The following is a 24,805-nucleotide window of genomic DNA, read 5'->3' on the forward strand; positions in this document are numbered from 1 at the left end:
CCGTAAGCGTACCACCACCGCTGTTTCCGGACCAGCATACTACAGGTCTGCTTGCCGGAGTCACTGTGCCCGGCAGGTCGGACTCTGCCGGGCACAGTGGCCACGGTAAGCAGACCGTAACGGAATCACGGGCACCATTATTAATCGTGCCTGTGTTTCTGTGTTCCCCATTCCCATAGAGTCCTATAGCACTATAGGACTCTATGGGAATGGGGATTAACAGAATTATCAGGCCTGACCGCTGGGGTTGTAATACCCTGGTGTTACCGGCAAGCCAGGCATCAGTAATTTGTTTCGGGTCTGGCGGCAACCCGTAATGAGACCCATGGTATCCCTATTGCTCTGTTCTAATGGGTAGAGTCATTCACAACTGTGTTCTTGATGATAACCAAAGCCAATTGATCTGACTTCTTGAAGACATCCTGATCAAATACAGCTTGAGCTTGATGATAGCCAAATTCATTCATGGCTCTGCCCATGAGCACAAACAAAGACTCGCTCATAGTTAGACACTGGTCCTAATAATACACAAGCAGTTATTCTCTTCAAATTACCCAGAATGTCTCGGAGGTAAACATACTCAAATTTTACACACAGCTATCCATGTACGAACAACCATACTGACCCACTCAGAAATCTGTTTGTGATAATATGCAGATTTATTCAGAGCTTGGTTCCCAATAATACACATGCTCACTAACAGCTGTGCTGTTGACAATACTCAAAGTCTCAAAACCTCTTCTTTTTAACATACAGCTAAAAAGGAGAAGATACTAATGTTTCAAAGCTAGATGAGGGGAGAATTAGCTCTCAAAAAAAGCTAATGGGATTGAGCAGAGAGGTACAAATTCCTGTTTTTGCCGACCATAACTGGGCGTAGAAGTCACCAATAATAATATTTATATAGGGTATTTTACTAGTGCATTCCATTAGTTTTGGAGGTGGACCTGTGTTCTACTCTGAAGTAATGCTGGTGAACGGTACACTATGAGTTACTAGATGGAATGGCAGAGACTGAGAAGTGAGAGCAATGTCTCATCACTCATGTGTTTTAAAAGTACTGACATGTAAAGTCAAAATGAAAATCTGCCCCGGGATGTCTCTCCAGCATAACCATATAACCCTTCCTTTGATTACAATCTCAAAGACAAAAAATAACAACAAAACTAATCTTCAATAACACACAGTGCTCCAGGTAGGATTTTGGCGTGAGAGAATTTTACTCCCAATTTTTAAAATTAGAGAGTAAATCCAATTTCAAGATAGTAAAAATGAGTTTCCTCCTTTGCAAGAGAGTAAAACGGTGTGCAATGTGTGTGTAAAATTAAAAATGTGTTCGAAAACAATAGTGTAAAGAAACTTGACAATGCATACTGCCCAGCTTCATCTTTATCATAGTTGGACATTAAAAGTCTGTTAAGAACTACTACAGATGCCAGCTAGTTAAATCATAAATCAGGTCCCTTGCTCTACCATTACAAATATAAGAGCCCAGATGAGATGTGTGTTTTGAGCTATTACAAGTGTAGTAGCGCTCATGGGATGTGCTTGTTCAGAGCCATTACAAGTATAGCAGCCCTGACTGAATGTGTGTGTTCTGCATCACTTAACATTTAGTATTCCTTTTGATAAGTCAAAAGCTGTCAGCTCTGTTACAATTGAATGTTGCCTGCATCTTAAACACATACCACTGATGCGGATGCATTTACTCACCTATCAACAGGATTTGAACTAACATGTTACACAATGATCTCTACAGCAGGGTTATTGACCCACTGAGCTACCTTTCTCAACAGGCTGTTCACTCAGAAAGGCACATAGGGTTAGGGCGCTGGCAGTTCCATGTGAGACTTGTCTGACATAACTGGCTTGTCAAAAGCTCTCATCCTCTTTGGAGTATCCTACATTAGTTAGGAGGTTCATAATGAGTCTTTGAAATGTGCTAGATTTTTGGCAGTGGGACTCAGTAATTGGACATGGGAGAAGCAGAGGTTTTCTTAAAAGCACAAGACCGAGTAGGAGGCATTGAAGTATATGACAGCAGTGCCATCTTCTCACACTGTTTTCCAGTGTGCATCACACCTGCTGAGGAGTATGGTGGGAAGGATCTACGTGAAAATACCAAATTTCTCACTGTGAGGTTGGAAATCTTGTATATAACATTTTTTTAAAATTATTTATTTAACAGGATTTTACGGTCATACATTAGACAACCTTTGATCACATGTTTTAACTTCATATTTAGAAAATAAAAAGAAAGAAAGAACGAGAAAACATGAGATGGATACAGAGACCTCAGCATTGTATATATGTCATGTAGGCTATAACAGTTTCCTCTAGTCCAATTTAGCTAGGTGATTCTTTATGATGATTAACAGTCTGATCAATGCTAAGGTTATTGATGTTTTTTCATTGGCTAGTAGCATTTTCCACCACATGTCCTTTGGTCTGTATCCATATTTTTTGATGACATCACACATTATCAATGCTCTTTGATTCTCAAAAGTTAAACAGTCCATTATCAGATGTTGTAGATTTTCCTTCATTACATAGACAGCAAATTTGGGGCCCTGCTTGTATGATTTTGGACCATGTAGTTTCTTTAGTTTGAATCAGATTTAACTTGAATCGTAGGAATTAATCCCGGAAGAATCAATGAGGAAATATCTTCAAATTGTTCGGCATTGAATGCAGTTTCTGACTGATTTCCCATAGTTTGCCATATCCATTGTACCTGCGCCTTTGCTCTTCGGTATTGAACCAATCTAATGAATAAAGTTTCTTTTTGATTTTATCTGGATTGTTCATTAAGGTTTCATTGGTTTCTTTTAAGGAATGTATGATGGTTAGACACTTTTCTTCCCATTAATTCAATATTGGCTCAGATCTAGTTGCCAGTGCTTTATGTAAATGTAGGAAGCCTCCTTTTGGTTGACAAATAGATTTTTTGTATTTTTAATGTGGGTAATGATTCCCCTGCTGCAGCCCCCCACCCCACCACATCCCACACTCTATTAAATACCCCTCCCAACACCCCCCATCTATATATTGGGAGAAATTCATTGTTTTCCATGGCAGGTTTTCTACCTTGCAGTAATGGGATTCGAAATTTTGTAGTGATCACGTTGGGAAGACCTCATACACTGTTCTTACTCAGAACTTTAGCACGCTGAAGAAAATGCCAACACATGTTAGTGCCTTGTCATTAAAGCAGCTCTGTTAAGGAATTCAGGTACTGTCCCAAAATATAGCAGTCCTGCTAAGAAATGTGGGCATGATGCAATCAGCCTTGCTGTGAATAATTGGCATTGTGTCATGACGTGCGCATAGCAGCTCAGCTCTGCTGACAAATTAGGCTACTTTGCCTGAATATACAGCAGTCCTGTTGTGAGGTACCAGCACAATCTGTGCCACTGAAAATATATACGGCACTGCTTCTACCTTCATCCATTATACTGGCATGTGGTTGGTGGGTTTTCAGGTCAGAAATGGAGTTAAAGTAAAGTCCAGACCACATGCCCAGCTATTTCTTGCTCTCTAAGACAACAAACTAAATATAGTGACCTTTCATGCATGTGCATGCACACAAACACATGTAATCTTAAGACTTAAAAAACACATGTTCATATAGAACACCAAATGCTTTTCCTTCTCACAAATGCCAAACAACTGCTCACTGGGAGGCTCTCCTAAAACTTTGACATCAAGAACCCCAAGCCTTTAAATACAATTGATGTGCTTCCGTTATGAAAAATAAAGTATGACATACCCATGCCGCTACAACTGAGCTGCCTCTATTAAAGCTGATTAAAACAGAGGAAAATTATGCAAAAATGCAGTCCCAGTTTAAGACAACTTTCATTTACGCAATACTACATGTGTCCTAAAGCAATGTGAAAAGGATGATCATGATTCAAAAAATTTTAATGACACTGTAACCTACAAAATGCAGGCAGTTGAACAAATTGAACAAAACACAAACTCCCTTCTACATTACTCAGAAAGTATTATCTTGATAGAATTATTTCCAGAGGAGAGTGTTTAAAAAATAAACAGAGCAGGACTCATCCAAGTTTCTTCTTTCAAGGAATTGTGTGGATTTCTAAAGTAAAGAGTGGATTTGAAAGCTATTGCTTGCCAGGCTGTCACCAGTGAACTCCATGATTTATGGGGGTGCTGCTATAAATAGCCTGTGTAAACTGTATGCAAGGAATCCCAGCGGGTTGTAATTTGCGATTTTACAACCCACTAAAACTTATTCAACCAAGGTATAACTTAAAAACCTTTGGGGGTTCCACTTTTGAGGTACAGGCTCCCTTGTACTGGAATGAACTTCTGTTTGAACTCAGGCATTCCACGTCCTGTCTGGAATTCGAGAAAAGACTTAAAACTCATTTCTTCAATCTTGACCCAGATTAAACATGTGTATCTATAGTGCTACAGTTTCCGATCCATAGACTGACTGCCATTCCCTCGGTCTCTTTGTTTGTAAGTCTTGTCTCTGTTCTCTGTGCGCTTTGAGGACCACGGCCGAGTAGCGCTATATAAGAATTATAAATAAATAAATAAGTACATAATTAAAAGGGCCGTATTGACAAGATTTCTTTGCATAAAAAAGTCCAATACGCACCTTATCTGGAGGGCTGGTAACACACATTATTTTTCTAGCTCATCTGGGGAACTGGGGTACCAATCCTTCTCAGGGAAATAAGAGCATTTCAGATTCCACAGCCATTCAGTCCACCTCCCTGGAATTTCTATCCCAGGTTGGATCTGCAAACCAAAAGTGCATATAATGCATCAAATAGCCTACTTTTTCAGCCAACCCGATTTACCTAAAATATCCTAGAATTGTTAAAATGTTTAGTATCTTATCCACATACACTCAACCATGTCCTTTAATATTTCTGTCAAAAACTATTTTATTTTGAGATTTTGGTAAAAAAGCAGTAAATACTAATGATCAATCCATTATATAAATACTTGTCTCTCCCAGAAATATACGTATTTGACAAATAAACAGATAACCAAATATTTGCTTTGAACATACTGCCAAATCAAATAGGCCGACAATTGGCCCGTGTTTCACGCTCATGCCCTTTATCAAGGCTGAATATATTTATGATTTAAGTTTGTGAAATGAAAATACATATCACAAAAAGAACATTGAAACACATTTCAGTTGCATAACGAAGATTAGGGATGAGAGAGCAACAAGAAAATAAGGAGAAACAAAAAACAAGGTTAAATGTCCTGCCTGAGTTTATTGTGACAATGTTTTAATATTTTTCTATCTATTATGTATTTGAATTCCGCCATGGGCTATATCATGAGTTTATTTGTGTAATTTAGTATCTTACTAATTCACATGGCACTCAGGAGTCCATATTTTCAATTATTCAATGGGATTATAAATTGCAGTTACACATGTAGCAATACAAAAACTTCCACTCTCAACAAATATACTATTGTTCGATTGGTTGAGCGTAATTCAGTATATATCACAGTGGAACAAAAAGCTTCTAGTGCTGTTATATCAAAGTTAAGCAACATCTTTAAACGGTTATTAGATTGAAGAACCCACCTTTGTGAATTTTAATTATAGTTGAGCGTTTTACAATATGATTCAATGTTTTAATAATTTTATTTTGCTAGCCTGAAAGAATACACAAAGGCTAATGTGACTAAACATCCATAATATACATAGTCCGCCTTTATGTACTTGAAACATGTCTGCAATGGCATTGTCTTTGACCTTCAATTCTCCAAGAGATGATTCGCTATAGGACTAATTTCTCTCATAATTACATGCTTTGTGTTTTATTCATGGTAGATAGTTGCAAATCGGATATTTGTAAATGTTGTGACTCTCTTCCATAATACTTGTAGTAACTAAGTGGAAAAGGCCATTAAGAATATGCATGGCTATGCTGTGGCTAGTTAACCGTGATGGTTCAATTACTTGTGGAGCATAGGCATAATGTATGAATTAACCATATTATGACAATTTCTAATGGGATTAAATAAATAAAAATATTGAATTATCAGCACAATTTGAAAATACTATAAAAAATTATACAAATAAACTCAAGATATGCTTCACGGGCAGTACACACATTTAAAATAGAAAGCAAAATATTAAAATGTTGTAATACTCTCAGTCAATTAATGAAACGTGCGTTTTCTTCTCTGCTTTTCTTGCTCGTATAATAAACTCAAGACATGCTTCATGGACAGAATACAAAAATTAAATAGATAGCAAAATATAATAACGTTGCCATAATAATCTCAGGCAGTTAATTTAAACTTGTTTTTACTCCTTTTTTTCTTGCTGCTGTCTCACTTTCTATCTTTTCTGTGCAACTGAAATGTGTTTATATGCTCTTTTTCTGATGTTCAATTGTATTTCATACATTTAAATTATAAATGTATTCAGCTTCGATAAAGCATATGAAGCCAGGGCTATGTGTTGGTCTATTTGTATTGACAATGTGTTCAACTGTGTTCAATATGTCTAAAGAAACAATTGGTTAAGATTATGAGATATGAATTATATATGTGGCGGTGAAAACAATTTATGCAACAAACTGATTAACCAAATTTACGGTTTTACAAAAAACTTGAAGACATATTTTTTTGTTGGAAATACTATAGAAATGGGCATAGTGTATGTGGATAAGAATATAAAAAAATGAATTTCTAAATCTAGGGTAGCAAGTTGTCCCATTGTATCTATTAGGCGCAGCCTATAATAAAAAAGTCAATAGGTGTCTCTGAATAACTGGCATTTCAGATCTGACAAAAAAGGAGAAGTGCAAGTACCTAGACTGACATTCTTGCCACGTGACAATACAAGTTGCTGTGCACATTTTTGCATATATTAGAATTGTAGCTGCAAGTCGATTGGAGCAGCTACAACACTAGTGACTGATCAGCAGTGAAAGAAGCAGAAGGCATTGTATTCGGTTCTAATGCATGGAGCTCAATCCACAGGGGATTCACCCCTTCTGTCGGGAGAGTGTGCCCCATAACCATTTTCTTTTTAAAGTATGGTAGCCCTGCCAAAAAGTGTTTTTATTGTTGCATTGAATGTATAGACACCACTAGGCAGCAAATGGTAACTAACATACAATTATTTAAAAAATGTCACACATGGCCTCAAGAACGCACCAACTTTTGAAGACAGGGTTTTTTTAATTTTCAGAATAGCCAAGGGGCTTGCTAAAGTCCCTCCCTCTCTTACTATCCTAGTGCAGACCATCCCTCCCAAACCCCAGCACCCCTCAACCCCAGGGTTGGTTTTAGAGATCGGTAGCCCCTGCTATCAACAACATTGTCTATCTTAATGTAATCTCCTAAAGACAAGTGCCTAACCTATCCAAAAGTCCCTCTGAAACAATCTAGGTAGTCCATGATCTAAGTTTCCCCATGAACTATGACCTAAGGGTTCGTGCCTTACAGACACTCAGGCCTCACTTGGTCCTATTCGTTTTGCACCTGGATGTTCCTCTGCCTATGCCTCTCTATCACTCTCCATTTCCTCCTCCTACCCTCCTTCCTATTACTACACCCAGCAACACTTGTGTCGCTCCTTCACACTTTCTCTTCTATCCCAGCAGTGTTTTCTCTCTCTACTACCTTCTTCCACCCTTCCAACTGACTTACTACTACTCTCCCACACTCTGCTCCACACCACTGCTACTCTTCCTCTCATCACACTACTTTTACTCTCTGCCTGCACACCACTACTACTCACCACTCTCCACGCTGCTACCACTCTACTACTGCTCTCCCCACTACTACTACTCTCGCATGTCCACAATACTCTCCATTCTCCACACTATCACTCTCCCCTCTCCACAATAATCCTACTCTTACTCCACTGACACCTTCTCCCACACTCACCTTCCTTTCACTTGCTCAGTCACTTTTTCATTCATTCCAGACTCTCTCTCTATTAATCTCTCCCACTCAGCTTGCTCACACAAGTACCACTTTCTCTCACCAACCAATACCACACACCGTGCACTCTTTCAACAATTCTCCTCCACGCTCCTCTGCTGCATCCTTCCTCTGCCTGGTCTCTTGATCCTCCTTCTCCTCACATAACCTCACCTGAATAACCTATGCCTGCCTCCTTCCTGTCCTCCCATGTAACCTTTTTCTTCTCCTTCCATTGGGTCTCTCCTTCAGCTGGTTCCCTGCACCAACCACATTTTAAAACAAAATAATGGGCCTCAGTATGAGTTCGCCCGTCTGGAAACAAGCGTGCCGGTAAGCTCACTGGCCCCCTTGTTTCCAGACCGGAAAACTACGTGTCTGCCTGCCATGGCCTAAGTGCCCGACATGCCTGACCCTGCCGGGCACAGCGCCCATTGGTAGGCAGACTCCTCACGGAAGCGCCGGCACCGTTAACAATGACGCCGGCGCTTCCGAGTCTCCACTCCCATAGAGTCCTAGGGGACTCTAACGGAATGGGGACCTATATTTTACCGGCGCCTGACTTCCCGGGCCGCCGGAGTTATAATCTACCGGTGGCACCGGGAGGTCAGGAGCCAGTAAAATGTTACGAGCCCGGCAGCAACCTGCCAGGTAGCACCGGCAGGGTTACAGCCGGATTCATAATGAGGCCCAATGACCAAAAAATCAAGGAAGATGAAAAAAAAAGGCTTGTGGCTCCGCATAAAAGGATCTTTGCTTGAATACGCATAAAACTTCCCTCCTATTAAAATAGATCTCTTTATGGAAACGACCCTCTCTGCCATAAGGAGGGGCTGAGGGGTTAACAAAACAGTGACCGTTGCCAGGGTGTCCATTGAGTGAGCCAAGCCTCTGCCTGCACCAAGAAAATATAAAATGATTCAATTCAAGGCTCAGCAGCGCCCCCTGCTTGCAGCACAACTGACTACAGGTCCCAGCGGCCCAGTTTCACTTGCTGAGGCAATAGTCATGTACTCACCTAAACTGAGAAAACGTGTTGGGGTTCTCAGCTGAAAACACAGTAATTGCGCAGGAACTTTGAAGGTTTACTGAAAATGATTTGCTGAATGCCATTTCACCAAATTGACAAATCATTGTTAATGCAAAATGCAGGGGGCGGGGGGTAGACTCCCTTAATCCCCGGACACACACCCCTTCTACTCCTTAGCCCCCTTCAATATATGTTATCCAAATGTACCTTCAATCATTTATCAGCAAAAAAAGTAGTAAAAAAGGCAGAAAAAGCAGAATTTACCGAAACTGTCATTCGGCAAACGTGGGTAATACCCAGGGCACAGGGGCTAGAGCTCAGTTCCCAGAAGCCCCAGATCAACACGTCATCCAGTCGCAGTTTGAAACCAAATGAGTACTGATGTGTTCCCAAGAGGATCATATTTAATCACTGGTGCTAAGAAGGAAGTTGCATTGTTAACAATGAGGGTTTGGAGAGCCTTCTTGGGATTTTTTCTAGACCAAGATTGGGAGTGGGGCAGCAGTCTGGCTGAAGAAAGCCCACACCTGGTACACATAACTATACATGCACCACTCTAGGTTCTGCCCAGTGTCCTTCAGAGAACCGCCTAGTGTGGTAAGCATGCCGTGGGGGACTGGTGTAAGGGGATGCTCAGTGAATTTTAAATAGGTGATGTCTCAGAGAGGCTCAAGTTCCCGGGCAGATGAAGTCATGTCTGTTCCCTTGTGGTAAGATAACTCACATACTAGGCTCAGCTCCGAACGGGTGGCGGGTCTGAGTCACATGTTAGATTGCCTCCGAAAGGCTTGTAGGTATCGGTCGGAGTCTGTTGGAGTCTGTCGCATGCCAGGCTTGCCTAGTAGATCTGGAGCAGAGGCTCTCTGGATATTTGACCGAATTTGCTGCTTCCTGTGCAGCCTTTCATAGACTGTTAGGATTTCACAAAGCTTTCCTAATAGGCTCGTCAGACTGTGTTAAAGCTTTCCTGATAGGCTAGTCAGACTGTGATAATGCTTTCCTGATAGGCTAGTCAGACTGTGATAATGCTTTCCTGATAGGCTAGTCAGACTATGATAATGCTTTCCTGATAGGCTAGTCAGACTGTGATAATGCTTTCCTGATAGGCTAATCAGACTGTGATAATGCTTTCCTAATAGGCTAGTCAGACTGTGTTAAAGCTTTCCTGATAGGCTAGTCAGACTGTGATAAAGCTTTCCTGATAGGCTAGTCAGACTGTGATAATGCTTTCCTGATAGGCTAGTCAGACTGTGTTAAAGCTTTCCTGATAGGCTAGTCAGACTGTGATAAAGCTTTCCTGATAGGTTAGTCAGACTGTGATAATGCTTTCCTGATAGGCTAGTCAGACTGTGATAAAGCTTTCCTGATAGGTTAGTCAGACTGTGATAATGCTTTCCTGATAGGCTACTCACACTGTGATAATGCTTTCCTGATAGGCTAGTCAGACTGTGTTAATGTGCTGTGAAACTAGGCTGGCAAGTTCCCATCCTAGACTAACCCTCTCTTTGCTCCTGCAGCTTTCCTGCTGGCCTTGCTGCTGGTGTCCTGCTCTGCTGGTGTATTCCTGCTGCTTGCACTGGTATTTGGGCTGCTCCTGTGCACAAGGTAAGGCTTTCCTCTGGCCCAGTCCCTAAGATACACCTTATTCCCTGCACTGCATGGATGTAGAGGCCGGTTGGCATCCCAATGCTGCCTAGATTTATACAAGAGCCTACTCATCCTGGTCTCTGGGGGTAGGGGCCCCAAAAGATGTTCAGGCACCCCAAGTTCTGCCGGAATGGAGGTGCATAAAAAACATGATGCATCAAGGGGAGTTTTTGCAGGGATCTCCTCCGGGGCATGTGAAAATCCAGTGGTCCTAATCAAATGCATAAAGCAGTTGGAGATGGGACCTGGAAGGTTTGGGACTGCAAATCCCATCAGTCCTAGCCAGCACAGGGAAAGGTTGAGGAATCATGGGATTCTTAGTCCAGTAAAACCTCAGGTTACAGACCCCTGTGTTGGGAGTGTCCCATCTGACTCTTAGGCATGTACAACAATGTCTACAGCTGCAAACATATCAACATACGTTTCATCAGTGGGGCAATCAACTGAATAGATGTTTATTGGCAGATGTCTTGGAATATCAAGTTGCTATTCCATGGTGATGGAGTGTAGACCTTTTCCCCATTTAAGGATACGCCAACAGAGTGCTCTGCCCTGCGTCACTCTAATACAGCAATATACTGTTCTAAGGAGCTGCTGAGTGGAACACTTTGCTGGGAGACTCTTTAGTTGGCTAAACCCATACAGACGCAAATAATATAGTTCATTTCCTCCTTCATAGCTTTATTTAGGAAATGAATACAATTTCCCTAAAAACAATGCAGTACAAGAAAATGTGATAATCCCCTTTTTCGCAATATTAAAAAACATGAACAAGCAAGAAATACATTGATAAAAGAAATAGTCCATATAAAATCAGTAATACCATCAAGCCCCTGCGTTGACAAGGCTTCATCTATAAAGGATTTCAGGGACCAAGCGATCAGAGGGTCGATAGCACCCTAAAGAATTATAAGAGCTGCTCACGGGGCGCTGGTGCACATTTTATTATGTTCACTCTGCGTATGAGTGGAATTCAAAATCTCGTCCTTAAATGTGTAGGGCGAAATAAAGAAAAACACCTTAGTGACTCAAAAGAGCCCGAGCATCGGTTAGCTTTCTCCCTCGATTAGTGGAAAAATTCTGATCTAAACACTTCAACACTTAAATCGAGCTCTAGCTAACCTAACCCTGTGCTTCAAAAGAGAGGCGCGAGCGCCCTCCTTCTGGCAGGGGAGTTTCTGGGTGTGATTTGACTGCTTCTCCGTTTCAATTGTTTTTCTCCTTTCGGTCAATTTCCTTAAAGAGCATCAGTGTAAAATTTGATATGGTTCGCCGATAAATTAACTAAGGGATCAGAAGTCCTTGGTTAATCATATGGGTTTCTTACTTTTTGCAACAGTCAAAACATAATAGAGAAAAAATCATAGGATCATTACTTTTCTAGCCCAGAAGAGAGATGGAATTCATTTCCACAGAACCTAAGAGCCGCCGTTTGGAAATGTATTATTGTCCTGAAGAAGGGAGGATTTAATTTCAAAGACCTGTTGCCAAAACTACTGTTGTCATTTTAGATAATCTGCAATCCTTTGACTGGCACTGAAAATAATTATTCCTGGAATAGAACACAATAGAAAGCTTCTATGTGAAAATGTCCCCAGGGAAAAAGTCACCAGGTAGGCGATTTGTTTCCCTGCGCCCCTAAAATCGTCCCACACATTTTCTATGATGGTATTATTGACTGTTCTAACTTCATGCCTAGAATTGTGGAGGGAAGTGCTTAATTTTCTTGCAAGTCCAAATTTGGGGTAATGTCGACCCTGGTGACCTTTTCCCAGGCGACTTTATCACTGGATACCAATAGAAAGTGGTGATTATGAGTGGTTATTTATTACACGCTTAATACCCAGAGGTTTCTAAGCAGACCCGGGCATCGAACCTGTGTTGCTCTGCATCGTATTGTTTTCAAGGCGAGCGCATTGCCCCTGAGTTATCCTCCCGAGAAAATAGACTGTTGTTTTCAAACCTTATTGCTACAGAGTTCATTATCCAGGTTTGGTGGTGCTGTTAGAGATGATGAAAAAGGATCCTGCCAAAGACATAAACTCTGCACATCCAACATGTTTTATCATCTTTGTTGAAATGCAAAGAATGGAATAAAAACACATTTTAGCATGTTCTAGCAAGGCATTCATCAGCAATGATCACAAATGCTCGCAGCCTGACAACTTCTGGTGAGTATCAGGGTCAGTAGTACTCACTAACCACAGGGTAGTAAAACGCAGAAACCAATAAAGGTCGAAATCAGCGAATAAACAGATGCGATCACAGCACTTCCATTGGGAATTAAATCAGCGCCTATCCCCACTCCCCTCTCTTAGCCTACAAGCTGTTCCTGTGATGTATCTTGGCCTGTTTGTGAATTCCAGGCATCGTAGGTCTGTGGCAAAATTGTTCAAGGCCTAAGGGGTCCCCACGCATCCCCAGCTGGCAGCCCATGCCCACGGGTGTCCCTACGACTCTCCCCTGCCTGACCACCAGTTAGTAATCAATGGACCAGCCTCTTCATCCAGGACCTTCTATCAGGTTGGGAGACTTTATAACATGTGGTCTTTGGCCCCAATTCCCTACTTTTTAAAATAATTGTTCTTTTTTATTGTTCCTTTATAACGCACATAATACCAAGGAGTGGTTTCTAAGCACATGATCGGGATTCGAACCTGTGTTGTGCTGCAGTTATCTTGCTTCCTAGACAAATGTGTGCCCCGTGCGCTATCCTTTCTCCCCTACTTTATCCATAGCTCCTGTCTCATACCATCTGCTGGGCAGAGGGGTGTGCTGTTCCTGCCCCATCTTCCTCGCCATGTTGTGTGTCACAGTGGGTGAGCACTGTGGTAAATCAGAATCAGGAGGTGGCCATGGAGGCATGATATGCATTCCTTTTATTCTCTCTTTCGACTCAACAAAACGAATCATTCCCCAAACCTGTGTTATTTAGCCCTACTCTATATAAATGAAGGTAAAAAAGGGTGCTTGTCAGGATGTTGAGGTGGGCGAACATAAATAAAGTCCTTTGTCCAGAAATCCTGTTCTGACCTACTTTCTCTCCCTACAACTCAATAGAAAACATACAACAACCAAGACATACTTGCCCAATGAGAGGGATGGCTGCTGGCCTCTGACCCCACCCCTGTGTCTCTTTTCCATAGGCCCTTGCCTATGGTCACAGACCCAAACATATAGTTCATGCATTGCTGGAGTGCCGACTCTGGCTCCAGCCAGGCCTCTCTGATTTCCCTTTTGACTGGTGCTTCTGACAGTCTTTCTCCCTCCGGGGAGACTTTTCTTGGTTTTACTTTCGTCCAAACTGGGTCATTTCACTCTGTCTCCCCACTCTGGGTTATTTAGTTTCTCTTGCCCAAACCAGGGCTTCTCTCACTCTCTCTCCCCACTCTGGGGCTTTTTCGTATTCTCCCCTCTACTGGGCTTGTCGCACTCTTTTTTTTCGTTTCTTTCCTCACACTGGGGCATGTCTCTATATATCTCCCCACTCTTGGGGTTCACTGTGTTTACCCTACTCTTTCCTCTTACTGTGTCTCCACTCTGGGGCCTCTTGGTTTTCTCCCAACTCCGGTACTTCTCTCGTGTCTTTCTCCCCACCCTGGGGTTTCTTTCCCAGCTACGGGGCTTGTTTCTCTTTTTTTCATCACTCTGGACTTCGTCTAATCTCTCCCCCTTGGGTTCTTGTCTCTGCTCCTTTCCCTAGCTTGCGGTTTCTCTGTCCTTTCTCTACTCTGGGGCATGCTTCTCTCTCCTTCCCCACTCTGGGGTGTCTCTCCCCACTCCAGGTCTTGTTTCTGTTTCGCTCCACACCTTGGGGTGTCTCAATCCATTCCCTGCTTCGGGCTTGGTTCTCTCTTCTTCCCCTATCTGCTCTCTTCCTGCTCCCAGGCTTGTCTTTCTCACGCCTTCCGCACTCTGGTGTTTCTTTGTTCTCTACCCACATGGGGGCTTGTCTCTGTTCCTCTAACCACTATGGGGTTTCTCAAACCTTTTCCTGCTCAAGGGGCTTGCTTCTGTATTTCTCTGCCAGGCTGGGGGTTCTCTGCCTGGCCGAGCCATCCACCCCGATGCTGCCTGATGTACGGTGCTCCACGGGTGAGCTTATGCAGTCGTGCTGGCATTCCTCTCTCTGCAGAGACACTTACATGACAGCTCAACTGGACTGCTCCTCAGTAAGTGGCCTCCCTTTTTTATTGGTATTTCCGGGTGAGGACTAGTTGGTGACTCTTCCCTTGAGCCTGTCCTCGGTTCTACGAGGTTCTCTGTTCCTCCTCGTGATGCGGTGCCGGACAGTTATAGGCAACCATCCTCTAGGCTTTGCTGCACTCGACAAGTCCACACTACGGCCAGGACGCTGCTTCTGGTTTTCTCTCACTACAGTAGGCCACACCTCCTGTGTGTGCCAGGAAGTTCTTGAACTCTGCGGGCTTTGCAGATTCTCCATCCTGATTGGTTCTTTAGATAACGTACCCCCAAAAGGATGTTCCCTGCATCCATCTTTCTGGTGTTTCCCATGAGGTCAGAGTGAAGTTTGGGTCAGAGGTACAGCCAGCCATTAACAGGGTTATAGGGTTATTATAGACCTTACTTCCTACATACCAAACAAGGAGTTAGTGTCTGGGGGAGACAAATGGTGACTTAAGCCCCTCTCAGTGAGCTTTCTGTCTCCTAATGGGGAGTCACCTCCAGAGGGATCCTGCTTACCATATCCCCTACTGAGTGTTAAGTGTAGCGGGCTCACCTCTCTAGACCCAAAGGGGTGGCTCTCCCATTGGGAGAGGTGACAAACTCCTTGGATTCATCACAGCACCTGGGGCCATTTTACGGTGGATTGTCTGCCATATGCTAGCATAGCAATGCCAGAGTCCCTCAATGCCAGCACCATTCCGCTAGTGGCTTAATGGCTGCTACCCTTTGTAAGACAGCAGAATTCTGGCAGGCCTCTCTTGATACTGTGCTGAGGCCCCCTCTTTTATTAGCTTCCCTGCCACACACAGGTTCCTCTCGTAGCGCCCCACTCTTTTTGCTGCCACACCATGTATTCCAGGTCTGTAGTATGATCCTGCCGTTTGCAGCACTGTTGCCTGCTGCATAATATTGTCTTCCTGCTGGGCCTAGAGGCCCAAGATACTCCTCAATGATGATGCACAATGAGGCCGACACATGTCTGGAGATGCTAGAGGTCTCTGCAGAAGAGATGTGACCTAGCAGTTTGGGCTGGATTGCCCCTTTTGGAGTGGGACCAAGCCTGATTTGCATATGGTCTTTCCCCTTTCTGTAATGGATTGGCAGGCTAAAGAATGATGGTTTGGAGGGTTGCCCAGAGCGGCGCCAGAGGTTAAGATTACCTCTAAACCTTCCAGCTACCACACTTTGTTTTGTCTACTATTGTCTTCCTGCATGAATATGGGCACTGGCATTCAGTCACTGATGTGCAGACGTAATATGATGTTAGCGACTTTACACTGGTGCAAGTGCAAGTGCAATTTTGCACTCATTTACACTTACACCAGTGCAAATACGTATTGACTCAATGCATTTTGTCTGCTGTGCAACTACAATGCAAAATGGCAATGCAAAGCTTCTGTACAACAGGTCCTAGTAGGCAGAGGACCCAGGAACACACTCCGACTCCTCAGGCATTGAAGGAGGTGTCTGATATTGGTCATCTATCTTGTGCAGGGTTTTTAATGGGCTCATAGAGGAAGGTGCAATACCAGAGTCTTGGCGAAGGGCCACAGTAGTTCCCCTCTGTAAGAAGGGAGGCAGGAATATTCCTGCCAACTACCGCCCAATATCCCTTTTGGATAGTGCGGGCAAGCCTTTTGGAAAGGTCATTTTAACGTTTCTGCAAGAGTGAGCAGATAGAAATAACATTATCAGCGTCCTCCAGGCAGGCTTCAGAAAGACCAAAGGTCCTCTGGAGACTGTTTTATGCTCCATTTGTTAGTACAGAAATATACAGCGTTAAAAACTATAAAATTATACGCTGCATTGCGTGATCTAAGGACTGCGTTTGACTTGGTCTCTAGAGAAATACTGTGGAATCTACTATCAGCATACAAAGCCCCAGCCCAACTGATCGGGATAGTAAGGTTACTGTACTCCGGGAACAGTGCATGGGTCCGATATGGTCTAGGGGCGAAATCACAGATTCATTTGAAGTTGGCCTAGGGGTGAGGCAGGGTTGCGCCCTGGGGCCCATTCTGTTCAATTATTATATACAAGTGATAATAGATGCATTGATAGGGGGGTGTCAGGACTGTCCAAGGATGGCCTCAGATAAGTACCCTTTCTTATTCAACGCAGATAATGCAATGTTGCTTTATTGCTACTACACTGCAGGGGCTGGAAAAGGCAATAGAGATTTTTATGTCTAAATGCCAGGAATCACAACTACAGCTCAATATTGATAAATCAGATGTGCTAGTCTTTAAACCACGTTTTGCAAAATCTAGTTCCCTGGCCATTAGGGTGAATGGAGTTCAGCTTGAACAGGTTAAGAATTATGACTACCCGGGGATACGATTCCAAGAGACTGGAGGCTGGGTTGCACAGTTGGACCGCTCAGCTACCACCCTGGGAAAAGTTAGCGGATCAATTAATGCCTTTTATGCAGAACATGCTTGAGCCCTGATTTCTCCCATGCTGGACCTGTATGCGAAGCAGGCTATCCCCGCAACACTGTATGGTGCAGAATTATAGGGGCGTGCTAATATGGCCAAGCTTACAATAAGTGAACATAGGTTTCTGAAAAATGTGGCATTATTACCCGGCAGCGCCCCATCAGCCCTGGTTCTTTTGGAATTTGATGTTCTTCCAGTGAGGGTCTTAGCAACACTGAAACCTATTGTTTTCTGGTTATGATTGTGGAATCAGGAAGGTCTAGAAAAATCGAGAGAAGCCCCATGTCATGTAATGTCATTGGACAGAGGGAAATGAATTCATTGGCTTTGCCATGTTGATAAAATGCTTAATAGCATGGGGAGAGGTAACCTATGGGATCACCCTCGGTGTGAGCTAACCAGAACGAAGAGAGAAAGAAAGCTTGCCATGTTTCATGGAGCCAGGGACTCGTTGGTGGCTGGCGCGATGAAGCTGAATTCGCCCAGGGAATACCATGTTCTAAACTCGCCCCATTACATTTTTTATTTGGACTTAATTTCCCCACCATTTGAAAAATCTGTATATAGGAGGTGCAGACTGGGAATTCTCCCAGTTGGCTGCTTTCACACAATACTGGAATGACCCGAACAACAGACCAATGCCCAATTTGTGAATTGTCAAGGGAGACTACGTTGCATTTTATGTTGACCTGTGCAAAGACGTAGCACCTCTGGTGCTCGTATTTGAAACCAATACTAAAAGAGGTTGGGATCAGGGACACAGGACGTGCTATGATGTACCCGAGAAAGAATCTCCAACCCCAGGTTGTATTTGGAACGGAACTATACATCGACAGGGCTTGGTTATTAAGAAATAATGCACTGTCTTCAACTACCAGCTAAATGCAAGGTTGTAACAATAATTGTATGAGGTTGCCAGAAGGGCTCTCCTCATTTTTAGAATGTGCATTGTGTGAGGATGGATTTTAAATCACATTACGCTATGTATGTAAAATGATGTAATGACTTGAAGGTCTGATACCGAATAAAAGTCTGATGACTGACTGATATTGGAAAGGCCTATGTTAATATCTAAGCAGCCTGACATGCCTGTCTACGGTTCTTTGCGTTCTTTGTAAGCTGCACTCTTGATGGGATGCACGGAAGTTATATGCAGGCTTCCTGCAGCTTGTGTAGGTGGACGGGAAGTGTTCAACCTCGAAGCAAGTAGCGCAATCCCAGCCAATCCAGCCTGCGTGTGGCTCTGTGCACTGATGGGATCTGGTGGGGCATTCTGACAAGGGCCCCACTTAGTGCTTTCTCTGCTCACCCTTGCAATGAAAATAATGGCGTGTACTACACCGCCCATACCCTGGGTTGGATTGGCCCATCTGTGTAGTCCGTGGGGGCCGGTTTCTGCACACGCCTGGGCAGGTTTGAAAAAATAAATAAAAATAAATACAACTTTTTTTTTGTTGAAACAAACAAAAATCACCCGCAACGGCATACTTCATCAAAGCAAGGCAACACATGTCACCTTGCTTTGCTAATTGATTTGCATGCATGATGTGTGCATCATAAATTATGATGCATGCATCATTCACATGCTGCTGCAGCATGCGGCCAACTTTGCACCAGACATGCAGATGAACTTAACGGGTCTGCTGTTAAATCTCAGTTACCAGTTTAATGAGCATGCCCTCTCATCCTTCCTGCTCTAGCTAGATAGCTGCCACATACTAACAGATGTTTCCACCACCTTCTGCTGTTGACTTCCTATCACCTCCTTATGTCTTCTGTCAGCCTGATGTTTCCTTCTAGCCACCTATGGATGCCTTCTTCCAACCACCCCTGGATGTCTCCATCCTCTAATCTCCTAATTTCTCGCCATGTCAACTCCTAACATCTCCCTACTGACATCTTCTGCTGCCTTCTTCCACCCTCCTCTATCTTCTTCCTACCGTCTGCTAATGTCTCCAACCTGCTGCCTTGGGGTCTCTTCTCCATACCACCTCCTGATGCCTGAGGTCTTCCCATCATCTCCTGGTGTCTCCCTCCAACCAACCCCTGATTTCTTCCTCCTACCACTTCCTGATACTACTTCTCCCCACTTATCTCCAGTCTCTTCTGCTCCTCTCTTTCCCTCACATCCTCCTTCCAAAACCGCCAGCTCACACCAAACTCCTGTTGCAACCTACTCCTAACGCACCCACACCTCCCTTTCACAGGATTTCTCTTTTATACGTAAGTAACTCCTACCTTTTGGGCCATTCTGGGTGGAAGGGCCTGCACCTGGATCCTTTTCCTACCACCTCTTTATGGTTGCTGTTGGGTGATTGGTTACTGTGTAATCGTGTTTCCCTCTCAGGTGCAGTATTTGAGATGCATGCAGAGGCTGGATTGTGACATTAGGAAGCAGGTCCGTCAAGGGTGTGCACTGTCTTGCAGAAGGTTGTGGGTCTTTTGTCCAGGTGCTTTAAGGGTCAGTAGTTGATTGAGCTGAGATGTGACTGTGACCTGACCTATGACGGGCACTAAGCAACCGTGTCTATGGGATCAGTAGTATACTGTCCCTGGAACCATCATCCACTATCTCTGGGAGGTCCCTGACCCCCTTGGTCATCCCACTAAACTTTAATAGATAAGGTAGGGGACTTCGTCATATACACTGTGTACTACTGTAATGTAGTGATTCAACAGAACTACTTCCCCACAGTAGCCAAAATAAGGATTCCCTTGCGCCTTTTGAAATAGCGAAAGAAATGGGTCATAAGGGAGGGAACAATCATGTTTTACCTGTGAACTTGAATAGGGGAGCAGGGAACACAACAAACTTCCCCACTGAAGTACACAACCCATGTGGATCTAAAGATCCAGTTGAAAGATTAGATCCAGTGTTGATTGAACTTGTAAAGGAAGCTAGTGGCAGAGAGAAAGGGAATGGAGTGAGTATAGATGAACAGTATGCAGTTGACCCCCTTATACCTCTATCCAATGGATTCTCCCATCTGGCCCAGGAAGGTCCATCAAATAAAAGGTTGAAAAAAGGGGAAAGCTGTCTGGAAAAAGGCAATTAAAATGAAGCACTCTAAATTTAAATATCATAAGCAATTGAAATGTAACAGTAACATTGATTTGGGAATGAATGGTGGAAATGATCACCCTGGTGCTGTTTTAGTTTCTGTAGTACCCATAGGGCCAATAACATCTACATCACCCATGCCAGAAAGGAACGTAGAGTTGCTTGTTGACAAAATTAAGAATTTCATTCTAAATACATTTGGTTACTATTTGCAAGATGTGGCTTATTAAATTAAAACGCTCAAGAAGAGTATTGAAGCACTAAAAATGAAAACAAGGTCTGTAGATATTGTTAATCACCCAGCCCCCACCTCTTATCTGGAAAGGAAGAGTGCCGGTTTCAGGGGAGAAACTCAGGATCTGTTATGTACTGCTCTCAAGTATAGAGAACAGGTGTTGCCAGGAGAGGGTTGTCCTACGCAAGGAGACATGTACAATGTGGCTAGGAGTAGATGTGGTAATGTCCAGGCAACCAGTGAGTCCAAGACCCCCTGTATCCAAGCATGTGCCATTAATTAAGCAATATGCCCCGAGCGGAGGGGTCATTACCGAGTCAGGTAATGCCCCACGGCTCATAGTTATAGGAGTGAGCGAAGCGAGGACCTGAACGAAGGCCCGGAGAATGTATGTTACATTCTGCTGGACTCTCGCCGGGTACTAATATTATTTCTGAGCCACGATTCCACCCAAGAGTGGTAAATCATAAGACTATGGTAAAGGGAAGCCCACAATTGGAAGGGGTCCCACAAAAAGCAGATGCCCCTTGAATGTGTACAAATAAAGCCTCCCTTTTCACTATATTTAATGTCCCGAGATTGGGCCCAGGAAGCTGGGAAGATCAGTACTCCTTGAGGCACAAATGTATCTACTGGGTTAGTGGTGCTAAGGGCTGCCTCTCCATAATTAGAGAAAATATTGTGACCTGCAGATGAGAGCAAATGCCTAATAGCAGCTATGATTGGTTCCTGCGCTCATGGGAGCTGGTGGATGGCCTGCTTGCTATTGACCCAAGTACCATTAGGCACACAAATAACTCCCAGATTTTCTTCATCATACTTGCCCGATAGGGAGGGCGGTATTGGACTGGGTCAAGGCTTGAGTATCCATCACAAAGGGCGGGAAGATATGAGTGGAATAAAAACAGAAGGTGGCCCTATTGAGGATGCCAGCATGGGTATTGAGGGGGTGATGTTGGGAGGGCTCTGGAAGAAATAGATTGACTCAGGCAGGTTGTACCGAACAGTTTAGGGCATGCAGGGAGTATAGCCATTACTGTATCCAGTAAAACCCCACCACTCTTATTACCTAACTATCTTATATAGAACGTCATCTAGCCTAGGGTGTAACTGGTTTGCATTGCACTGCTCAAGTTGAATCTAAGTGCTCTTTCATGAAACTGTTGATTTCAGGTGAGTTTCAAATTCTAGTTGCATTTTCCCCTACTACTGTGTATCTAGAATCTAGGTGCATTTTCTCCCACTACACTGTATTTTGAACCTAGGTTTATTTCCCCCCACTACTGTGTATCTTGAATCTAAGAGCCTTCCCCACTGCTGTGATTTTTTGAATCTAGGTGCATTTTCCCCCACTACTGTGTATCTTGAATCTAGGTGCATTTTCCCCACTACTGTGTATTCTGAACCTAGATGCATTTTCCCTCACTACTGTGTATCTTGAACCTAGGTGCATGTTCCCACAGCTGTGAATTTTTGAATCTAGGTGCATTTTCCCGCACCACTGTGTATCTTGAATCTAGGTGCATTTTCCTACTACTGTGAATTTGTTAATATAGGTGCATTTTCCCCCCTAGCTATTGGGGTAGCCCGTTCTACTAACTCAAACCCAGTCCACGTATTGCACGCGATCAAACATCGGCTTTAGAGTATCTATGCCTTATAATGTTTAGCCCACCCGTGCCAGTCAAGGACATAGGCGGGTAACCCTCCTTTGCACTTATAACTGCTTAGGTTAGCCTTTGTAATGCACAGCCGTTATAGACAGGTATCCTTGATATCGCACATAGTAGACTCCTTTGGTTAGCGTATGAAGTACTTGGAAGACTTTTAGTAAGACTATAAAGGTAACCAGCTGCTTCCGCTGCAGAGAATCCCATTATCCTAGTTTCTGGTACCCTGTCTGTCCCACCTAGAAGATGTTCTAGGAAACCAGTTGATTGCACTTGGTTTGACTCGAGGGTAGACTGTCCATAATGCCTAGAATAGTCTCTGAAGGTGGCTGGCTTTGCATCACCACAGAAGATCGGACACAGTGACATCAAAGAAGAGCTCCATCTGAGCTCAAGGTATGTATAAACGTACCATTTCGGTGGACATCTGCCGCAGGCACAGCCATTCATCCACGCACTTTAGAATGCAGCTACGACTATGACAAATTCGGTCTAGCTGGTCACATAACCATTTTGCACTGAACTCCAGACTTTTCTCAACACCTCTTTCATTAGAATGCAGCATCAACTTAAAATTTCAGTCTAGCTGGGTACATATCGAGTCTCCTGCACTAGCGCTCTGTCGTGACCTCCCTCAACACCCATGCATGTGCCTGACCTTTCGAGTTTTCTTGCTGGAGACTAGCCAGCCCCCCCTAAATCCTAATCTTGGCCAAATGCACACACGCATCTTAAGCCTCCACTGAGAACTTTCACCATACCTGGACTTTGGTATCCAAGGGCGTTCCTACCACAAAGCGCGTTGAGGCCATACAAAGGCGCTATATAAATGTCTACTACAATACAGTACAATTAATGCAACAAGGTTAATCTTGTGGAATACTGCGGGAATTGTAGATTATTTAGATGACCCAGACTGGCTGAAGTTAATTAGGGGCTTTGACCCAATTTTTTTGCAGGAAACTTGATCTTGTGGGGAGGTAGAATTACAAGGGTAGCAGTACCTCTATACCCATGCAAAGAAAGGACCCAGGCGGAGGACAAGTGGTGACCTCCTCATCTGGAGGAATACCATCTTAAATTGGAAGATAGAGACTCTATCCTCCGGTAGACACAACCTTTTACATTTAGTGGCATACTGTTACGTTATAATGAGACCACCCTTAACTTGGGGAGTTCCTTCCCACCTCCAATCAAGAGCCCTGCAATACTCGCTTACATTTTTCAGCACTGGCCTTACTGATGACTCATGTTGAACCATCTAAATGCCCCCTGTGCCCACAGTGAACCAAGAACCAGGCCGGGTTATGGAAATTATAAACTCAATGAATAATAACTTTGTTCAATCACTACCACCACCTTCTTTGTGACAGAAAACACATCTTCATTTACAAAACACATTTGGCCTACATTTACTTTTCTCTCACAAACATGGAACACAGGCTAAATAAAATGTCAAAACACTTTTTCCATTAATCCAGTGGACTGTTGAATTGCAACACTACTGGCTGAGAGGTTTAATATCAAAACATAAGCACCATTTTGGTTTTGTGGAAACTCTCCTTCAAGGCTTTCTATATGGTGTTCCGGGGCACTCACAATGCTAGCAGTTTAAAGCACAGATTTGTAAAATGCATATGGCAAATAGGACTTCACCAGCATTTAGTTTAGGAATAGACACAGGGCTAATTTACAAAAAAAAAAAAAAAACAAGACAAACATAAGGTCTCACTTTTAGCAAAGCACTTCTCCCCAGCCCTAAAAACCCAAGCATCAATTACATGTTCCCTTCTGTTCAAAGACCAGGTCTAGGGAGTGGGGACAGTTTAGGAATTTCGTTTTGCAGTCCCCACTCACTTAAAGGCTCATTTGTTGGGGAAGATGGACAGTAAAATGGGCATGATTATGAATTTTGGTCATCCAGAACCCCCTTCACTTAAAGGCCTGTGTTGAGGAAGTCGAGCAGTTTACAATTGTCTTTTTGTGCACCCCTTGGTTAAATATAATGCTGAAAGATGGTGACAATTGGGAATTTTCTTTTTAAGATAAGAATACCTTTTATTTAAAAGCAAGTTTGGCGAATGGGTTTCGGTGGGACATTTTCGTTTTAGGTAAAGGGATCTTTTGGTTTGAAAGGCATGGTGACAGTTGTCAATTTCGTTTTGGTGGCAAGTATATCCTTTGTTTAAAAACAGGTTTTGGGGATGGGGTTCAGTGGGGAATTGTTGTTTTAGGAACGGACACCCCTTCACGTTAGAGAACAGGAAAATCAAGGCACCCCAATTATTTAAATGACTATCTTGTATTTTCCACCTAGGAGGGAGGGTCAAAGTTTCAAATTCTTCCAAGCTCCCCCCTGTGCTAATTCATCTAGCAGTTAATAAACTTAATATAGAGTCAAATATGCTAAGGGTCACCACAGTTTTCACCCCACCCACTAACAGATAAGAACCAAATATGAAAGGGAATAGGTGGATTAAATAGATCCCCATGCTGACATTTTGTTGAACAACCTATTTACTTTTGGAAATCTCTGTGACAGGGTTCTGGCCAGCACTTCAGTCAATGCTCCACAGCAATCCCCCCCCCCCCCCT

General features: G+C 43.3%; 1 protein-coding gene across 1 annotated transcript in view; it reads left to right on the forward strand.

Annotated features, from left to right (window-relative positions):
* Positions 1-24,805, forward strand: part of LOC138566067 (protein HEG-like) — a 375,817-nt gene that overhangs the window by 233,005 nt on the left and 118,007 nt on the right. Inside the window, exon 9 of the mRNA XM_069643099.1 lies at positions 10,489-10,576. Coding sequence (XP_069499200.1) covers positions 10,489-10,576 — 88 coding nt within the window. The remainder of the gene's footprint in view (positions 1-10,488; positions 10,577-24,805) is intronic.

The sequence above is a fragment of the Ambystoma mexicanum genome, chromosome 2p (genome assembly GCF_040938575.1).
Source record: "Ambystoma mexicanum isolate Mex_15411 chromosome 2p, UKY_AmexF1_1, whole genome shotgun sequence".
Taxonomy (NCBI): Eukaryota; Metazoa; Chordata; class Amphibia; order Caudata; family Ambystomatidae; genus Ambystoma; species Ambystoma mexicanum.